The sequence below is a fragment of the Pseudonaja textilis genome, chromosome 2 (genome assembly GCF_049901715.1).
Source record: "Pseudonaja textilis isolate UNSWEBS1 chromosome 2, rPseTex1.2, whole genome shotgun sequence".
Taxonomy (NCBI): Eukaryota; Metazoa; Chordata; class Lepidosauria; order Squamata; family Elapidae; genus Pseudonaja; species Pseudonaja textilis.
In genome coordinates, this window is record NC_141991.1 from 227134363 (window position 1) to 227142980 (window position 8618).

An 8618-nucleotide genomic window follows, 5' to 3' on the forward strand; every position below is an offset into this window, starting at 1 on the left:
CATTTTAATGTGTGAAAGCCTTGATAGCCTAGGAGAAAACCCTTCAGATGTTCTGACTAGATATACTATAATTTATTAAATAACCGAAAATATTTTCCAGGTTTTTGAAAATATTTCTTACATTAAAATGCTGTATATCATTTTCTTCATAGTAAAAATCAGTTTCCTTGTAAAGTCATGCTCTATATAAATGCAAAGTATAGCTTACAGTAAGAATGATACATCACTTACTGAATCTGAGTTACAATTACATTTTTAATAGTTCTGATAGTTTGTCATATTCAATTGAACTTATTCTGAAAGTTAAATATTGCCTATATTAAGACAACTTTCATGACCAATTCTTGATGTTGGTGTGCTTCTAAACACAAAATGTTTAATATCTTATCCATTTTATGTATTTACTAAAACAAGTAACTAGGAATGGCCATTGTAATTTTTATTACTTCAGAATACAGATAATGAAAATTTCCCCTCTGAGTAAATAAAGAGATCTTTTTTCTGTTTGTCAATATATTGTATAGGCATGAGCTTCCAATATCTTATTTTATTTTAGGCTTAATATCTGACAAAACAAATGGTTAAGTAGACCATGACAACAGTTGAAATAAAAGTAAGGAAGTTTATTAAAAACTTTAAGAGAATATATTATATACACACAACAGTGACACATGGTGTCAACTTTGTCCAAACAGTTAAATTATATTTATTTCAACAATGGTTTAGCCAGATCCTGTATGACTGCAGAATTCAACGCTGGAAGAGTGCTAATCTTGGCATGCTTGGTGCTGGCGTATTTGTTTTTGATAGTCTAGGGACAAAGATGTGATTCATTATGAAATACTTTGTTCTAGAGCATCATTTCATTAACATATTTTTACTGAATTTCTAAGGCAGCCCATTTATCAAACAGATGCTAAACCACCTCTTTTGAGGAATAGATAACAACCATATGAGCTCCATAATCATTGCTTAAATATTTTCATAGATAAAGCTGTATTGCTATATTATACAAAAAACTCATAGGAATTAGAAAATTGAAAATCCTAAGAATGTATTACGAGCATATAAGGAAATGACTACCATAGTAACTTGCTTAGGTACAAAATGGCTGCCACAAGGAAGGGAACCTATTATGCTAGTTCTGTAGAAGAAGGAAAAAAGGCAGCCCACTACTTAGATTGTTTTCCCACTAGGGAACTTTTTTTGCTTGGTCCCTGTTGAAAGAAGCTACACATGTCCTAGGACATTTTTGCCAAGTCTGGGACAATGTGTGGTTCCACCAGGCAGAAATGATTTGGGAGCTGGAGATAGAAGAGCGGGGCGGGGGGGGGGAGGGGGAGAGGGGGGCGGAGAGGAAGGCAAGAGCATTAGCAACAGCAAAGGAGGAAGATAGATGCAAGGACAATAGTAATAGTACTTACTTACAGCTTTATAGTACTTTACAACCCTCTCTAAGCAGTTTACAGAGTCAGCATATTGCCCCCAACAATTTGGGTCCTCATTTTACCCACCTTGGAAGGCTGAGTCAACTTTGAGCCTGGTGGGGTTTGAACTGCCAAACTGTAGGTAGCTGGCTGCAGAAGTAGCTTGCAAGTACTGCACTCTTAACCACTGTGCCACAGAGGCTCCAACAATATGGACAGACACAATGCCAATGGGACACGCCAAGGTGGATTCTTTGGCACATTTCTTTTGAAATGTGCTATGAAAACTGGGAGGCTGAGAAATAGCTTCTCTGGAAGCCACTGAGGGAGCAATATATACCAGTCTTGCTGTAGTCATTCTATTTGAATGTTATTTTGTCTAAAACACAGAACCAAAGCATTCTGGAGTTTTGTTCTAATGACCCATTGATCCTCTAATGCCTGGTGGTTTGTTTGTTCCAGGTGTGGGGAAATATTTTCTGCATGCTTCCCTTCTGCCCATTGTATCCTTGTTTTCTGTTCAGATGGGGTACTTTCAAATAATGAAATACATTTATTTTCTCAGAATGCCTATGAAACCAATTTGGGCCTTAGATTCTTACAAATAAAGACATTCTGAATGATAGGGAAACTTGTGGGTTCCAGGGAGAGTTGTCTACAGGTAAATTTAAGTGTTCATGGCATTATAGTACGTATATTTTCTCACCTTATACAATTGCAGTAGTTGCTAAAAATTACAAAGCTACTATTACTTTCTGATAAACCAACTTACTTAGACAAAGCTTTCTTAATAGAGAGTAATAGAATTAAGCAGAGATGGCAGGTTCACCTTATCCCTCAGGTAAAGGATAGGCACATAATGGAGTTTTGACTTAGATTCTTATACTGAGCAAGTGATTGGATCTGATATTCTAAAGGCACCTCCCAGCTCCTGGGGACAATTTAATTCACAGCCTTTCCTAGGATTTATTCATGAAGATTGAGATTTGTGCTTTTTAAGTGTGGGTAAGTATAAGTAAGCAAGCAGATATATTTACCATGTGCTTTACAAGGCCCCGGTTTACCAACATCACATTCTTTGCCATATGCTCCATCACAGGAATAAGAGCGTCTTCAGTATAATACATGTAGTGTTCAAGAATTGGTGTCTAAAGGCAAGAGGTAAATTTATAAATTAAAGACTTCGAAGATCTTCTGGTTTTTCAAAGACCTGTCTTCATTGAACCTTTTTGAGAGCCTTCTATTAATAGCAAACTATTAGGTGTATTCAGGACCAAGTAATCATATGGTTACAGATCTATAGAACTAGATTTATAGCAGAAAAAAAGTGAGCTATACCTTTCTAATTCAATTTTTCCACAGTAATCTGCTTCAGTAACACCTGAACAAGTCATTACTTCAAGCATTGGTTGGGAACAGCAGCTTGGTAAAGTGAAACTGCTTATGATCTTATTTCAGTTTTCCTTTTTTTTTTTAGACCTACAAAGGTCATAAATGTGAGGACTAATCACAAAGTTACTTTCTCATCACCATCATATCAGTGAAGATCACTAAAACAGTCAGTCACTAAATAAGGACTATCTGAAACTTTTCCTTTGTTTTGTTCGGGTTCTGTGACTTACCCACTCTCCCTCTTCCAAAACTTTACTAGACAAGCAAAAAGCTGCAGCTGCAATCCGGGAGGGAGGATAATGTACCATTTCATAATCCACCAGTGCAAGTTCCATCAGGTATTTTGCCAAGGAATGCTGATTTATATCTGCCTAAAATAATCAGAATAAAGATGTTGCATTTATTGTCCTACAAATCTCGCTAAGAAATGTCTTTTATTACACATTGCATAAGATTAAAGCATCAATTTATTTTTTCTAATTGTATATATGTAAAGAAAAACAAACTAAAAGGTTTTTAAGTACCTTTCACTGGAAAACAGCAGACATCACTATATTGTGTTAACTCTGCTTTTACAATTAGAATTCTATTATCAAAATGAGAACATTCATAAAAAATAGGCAATTAGAAGATATTTTCTAGTTTTAACATTTAAAGGAGCGTTACCTCTCCAATTTTTGATGCCCTCCTTAGAAAATGCAGTGGAAGAGGGCGACCAAGGTTAAAATCCAATGATCTTAGTATTTTCATTTCCATTTGCCTGATTTGTAGGTTGGTGTAAGTATGATCTGTCACATAGGCAAAATCACCAATTTCTGGTGGAAACATTTCTTCATATTTGCTAGCAATGAACATGGCTGTTACACCAACCAGTTGTAGCATCTTCTTGGCTACTTTGTTATTCTGTAAGAGAGTTCCCATCAATTATTTTTTTAAACATTCTAAAATATTGAAAAACAATGGTTATGCTGTCCCAATACAGTATTCATTGTCATTGGATAAATACATGTAAGTTAATTTCAGAACAAGTTTAAGAGTATATGTACCGGTAGTCATCAACTTACAATCATTTACTTAGTGACCATCAAGTTACTATGGCATTGAAAAAAATGTCTAACACTGACCTGTCCTTACTCTTATGACCATCACAACATCCATAGTCATCAAAATTCATATGTTTAGCAACTGGCATGTATTTATGATGGTTGCAGTATGCTGGGGTTCATATTACCACCATCTGAAAGTTTTCCAGCTGGCTTCTGATAAGCAAAGTCAACTGAGGAAGCCAGATTTGCTTAAAAAATGCAACTCACCTAACTGCAGTGTTATCAGGTGCAAAGAATCAGGACCATACATTAAAGTTGCAGTTCAGAATATTTTTTACTCAAGCCTATACCCAAGAATCTAGACAACTATACTGAACACTAAACTGGTGCAAAATTAAGGGTCAATAGAATTCAAGGAGTTGGACTGAGACTGTGGGAATGTAACAACTCTGGGCTGATGATTTATTTAACCCCGCCAGCTCTATTTACTCATATTGTTTCACTTAATAAAATTTCAGTTAAATGAAAATTTAAATTTTTTTTTTGTAAAACCAGGCAGGATTCAAATAACTTTCTTGCTTAGCAATGTAAATTCTGGTCCCAATTGTGGCTATAAATTGAGGACCACCTGTATCCATTTGTCAGGCTACTCATGCTCATTAGCTAAATGCATATAAGTTGATTGCAGAGCAAGTTTCGAGTGTATGTATTGTCCAACTGCTGGTAATAGCAAAGGAAAAGCTATTACTAAAGAGAAAGGCTTATATAATGTAAATCTCTAAATTGACATTCATCTGTTGATTTCAAAGAAGCCACATTACTTAGGCTAAAAGGTAGTGGAGAGTTCTCATTCTGTTTATTCAAAGTTGGAATGAGCTTTTTGACCAGTTTTCCTTACCTGCAGAAAACGATCTATTATGGCAACAGTCATGTACATGGTCTCTTGCAAGAGTTTGAATTTCATCTGAACTTGCACAAGCCAGTCAATTAGGATGGCCCGCATACTTCCAGTAATTTCCTGACCTGCCAAGTAGTTTGCTCTCACTGATTGCTGACCCTGCAAGGAGCAGAAATATGCAGGAAGTTAAATTGTATATTTCTTCCTCTGATCATGTTGTCATTGTCCAGTTGGATTAGACATATTTCCCAATATGAAGCCCTCTAGATTACAAGAACATTCCTACCTTCTTTCCCTAGTTAAATCACCTCAATTTTAGAACAAGCTGCCATCTTGTATTCATATAGTTTACTGTGATTATTAGCTTAATAGCTTGACACCTAACTACGTGTAGTTACATGTAGTTTATTCAAACTATAGGTAAATCAAGATTAAAAAAAAATATCAGTGTTTAAATGTTTACTGATTCTTCAGAAATTGTGCTAGAGATGTGATAACTAATTACCAACAGCAGTCTAGCGTTTGTAATAAAATATCTTGCAAAGTAGTTTTAATTCCACAGCCATATGTCAGGCCTGATTAGCTCTTTAAACCAACCTCAAGAACTTTCAAGTAGTTGTAGATGTCCTTCACATATTCACTACAAAGGTTTGGATCAGAACCATCATCTGTATCTACATCTTTCACTTCAAGCAGTACATCAGAGAAAGCCTGGCATAATATGTCCTCAGCAGGAGCACATCCAGATGTTTCCATGGGGCTTGGGGATAGAGACTCCAACTATAAGGAATATAATCTTTAGTACATAACCCACATCAGAAAAATATGTAGCATATTTTTGCTTCATTCAGAGCATTCTTTGGACTCATTGACATTGTGCCAGGAAAAGGCTACATCATGTGTCTCTAAGAATGCATTTGTTTGTGTTTCATAGGCTGAAATTGCAGCTATTTCCTGTGGATGCTTCACCTACAGTATGTACTTCCAGCTGCATAACTATAGGTGCAATTAAATTCATTAGTTGCTTACGAACATGCAAATATAAAATATCTGCTCATTATCCAAGTTTTATTGATAGTATTAAGCCTTACTTTATACAAAAGAAGGGCCTAAAGTACAGTTGCAAATCAGAGGTAAATTGAAAGTTGAATCTTTCAAGGAACTGAAGGGTAGAGATGCTAAAATTGGCTCTGCCCTAATTGTGCAGATTAAAAATGTAATACTGTTGGAGAGAAAGCAGTTGGATATTGCATTCGAAAAAATACTGTATTGATGACATCTAAGGAAAGTAGCTCAATATGTTACATAATTTTTAAATTTATTACATTTATATACCATCTATCACTATTCAAAGTGGCACTTGATTATTAGCAAATCAATTGACCTTGATTGTAGGTTAAGATGTACTTTATATTTTTATATTCCATCTCAACTAGTGACAATGTTAGGTGAAATCTATGAAATCACTATAAAAATAAGCCCAGAATAAAATTATTAACCTAGAATCTTAGCTGTTTTGACTATCATAGCTAGATCAGGGGCTAATATATTTCTTTACTGCCATCTAGAGGTCATTTGAAATGTTGCAACCTATATATAAAGCAAAAGTTTGAAACTGCAACCTATTAAAAGTAAATAAAAATTCTAAATCTCTTGCTTCCAACAACTACAAGTTTACAAATCTAAATAGAAAGTCTTTGCTCCTAATTAGCCAGGTCCCTTAAACACTTATTTACAAACTAATACCTTAACAGGTTCTGGAATTGGCTTTTCTTTCACAGGTTTTTCAGTAGGTTTTGTGGTTTTCCGAATAGTTACTTTGTCCACGGCTGTAGGCTGCTTCAACACTTCCTAAGTGGAAAAGTGGTGTGGGAAGGAAAAAACAGACAGTAAAGCCATAGTCCTGCATATTCCTAACCCCTACTGCATTACTGAATAAAGAACAAGCAAAGAAAGGATTACCTTTTTCACTGTGTCTTTAGACTGTGGCTCACAAGCTTTGTTGCCAATGTCTCCCAAAGCAGTCCTATTACGCCTTAAAGCTGGCTTGCTAGCAGCAACCCCTGGCTTATTGAGGGCCATTGCAGGTTTTGTTTTGTTCTCAGCATTGACCTTTGTGTTCTACCCAAAAACAAAAAAAAAAGTGACAAAACATTCAGAAATATTACTCGGCATTATGAAAAACTGGGAAGGGAAAAAAAAGTAGCTTGCTTCTTTCAAGTAGTTGTAGGCTCTTCAATGTAGGGAAAAACAAACCCTCAGATATATTTTAGGAGTAGGATTCAGTTATATACGTTTAACAAGGCAAGATGACGTTTTTCCACCCGCAACAGGCAACCTCGACTTCCCCGTTCAAATAGAGGGTCAGAAATACGACAAGAACCTCAGAAAGAGAGAGGAACAAGGTATATTTGTCACAACCGCCATGTTGCTCGCACCATTACCGCACCTTCATCGTAGACAAAACTAGCACAACTCATCTTTGGAACAGATTTATTTACAAGTAAACCCCACGATGCTCAAAAGGTACCCCCCCCGCGTTAAGTTAGGTAGAATTTCAGCATAAATGGCCGCCAGGCTCCTACAAATCCTAACGTGCAATACCGGCCTAAAGATATCTCCCAGGCAATTTCCTCCATACCCGGGTAACTCGCAAAGCCATGGCCTCAGCTGGATTCCTAGATCCTCACGACCGGTCTGCTCCGAATCGCTCCCTTACTCGCCCAGGACCGAAAAGAGAGCAGATTACTGCTGCTGCACGAGTCCGAAATCTTCTTTGCCTGCAGCAGCAAATTTAAAACTCGCACCAGGCTGCGCTCATTGGCTGCTTTTCAGTTTCCGCCTCCTTCCATTGGCTGCCCAGCGTTCTATTCTAAATGCGTTTCTACGACTACGGAAGGCTGACTCCTCCAAGAGTTCGAAAAAGGAGGCGTGGTTAAGAGAGGATTGGCAGGTTGGATCACAGTTTAATGCTCAGCTGGGAGAGAAAAGGTTATTACTAGAAGGGTGGGATAATTGCGATCGATGATCACTTTGAAAACTTAAATTACGCATATGTTAACTGTAAGAAATTTTAGAAAATATGAATCGTTCCTCTAGTACAGGGGTCTCCAACCTTGGCAACTTTAAGACTTGTGGACTTCAACTCCCAGAATTCCTCAGCCAGCTTTGCAGTTGAAGTCCACAAGTCTTAAAATTGCCAAGGTTGGAAACCTCTGCTCTAGTAGAAATATACCACAGCTTACAAAAATAAGTGGGTTTCTTTGGAAAACTATTAAAATCTTAGGTCAGTTTTATTTACTATCATCGTAAACCTCAGGTCAGTTTGAAATTCGGTGTATCTTAGTAAACCAGCACAATGAAGTGCATCATTGTAAGTACAGCTGATACCTCTTTTCCCAACTAGGTCCCCATAAATTAAACGTTTATAATCGTCAAAACAATCAACATTTATGGTATCTCTCTGATTGCACGTTTCTGCTGGAGCCAAGGGCATCTTTGCTGGTCATAGAAATGTTAAAATGTAGATGAAAAAGAGAGAAAGGTGGCTTCTCCTGATTTCTTATTACTAATGGATATTTATTATTTTCACATAGAAAATATATATATATATAGAAAAGCCAGGAATTTCACTGTTGCAACAATGGTGCATGTTAAGCTGAGAAATAAGTTATTGGGTCAGTTACGGATTTCATTTGAAACATACTGAGCATCTTAAGTCTCTTCAACTTGAATCAATTAACTTGGTGGCAAACAGTAATACATAACTCTCACACCAAAATATACAGAAGGCAGGTATTCTTAGGTTTTATTGGCCCATAACATCCTGATATCACTTTACTATCATATGTGCTT

The 8618-nt window shown here is 36.5% G+C and overlaps 1 protein-coding gene across 1 annotated transcript; it reads right to left on the reverse strand.

The window, feature by feature from the left end:
* Nucleotides 1-602: 602 nt before the first annotated feature.
* Nucleotides 603-7667, reverse strand: CCNB1 (cyclin B1). The gene is made up of 9 exons (XM_026714438.2): nucleotides 7405-7667; nucleotides 6726-6884; nucleotides 6510-6614; nucleotides 5361-5543; nucleotides 4764-4922; nucleotides 3486-3722; nucleotides 3050-3190; nucleotides 2465-2575; nucleotides 603-811 (listed from the first exon to the last, which is right to left on the reverse strand). The coding sequence occupies exons 1-9, from the start codon at nucleotides 7423-7425 to the stop codon at nucleotides 707-709; spliced, it is 1221 nt and encodes a 406-aa protein (XP_026570223.1). The 5' UTR covers nucleotides 7426-7667; the 3' UTR covers nucleotides 603-706.
* Nucleotides 7668-8618: the final 951 nt, after the last annotated feature.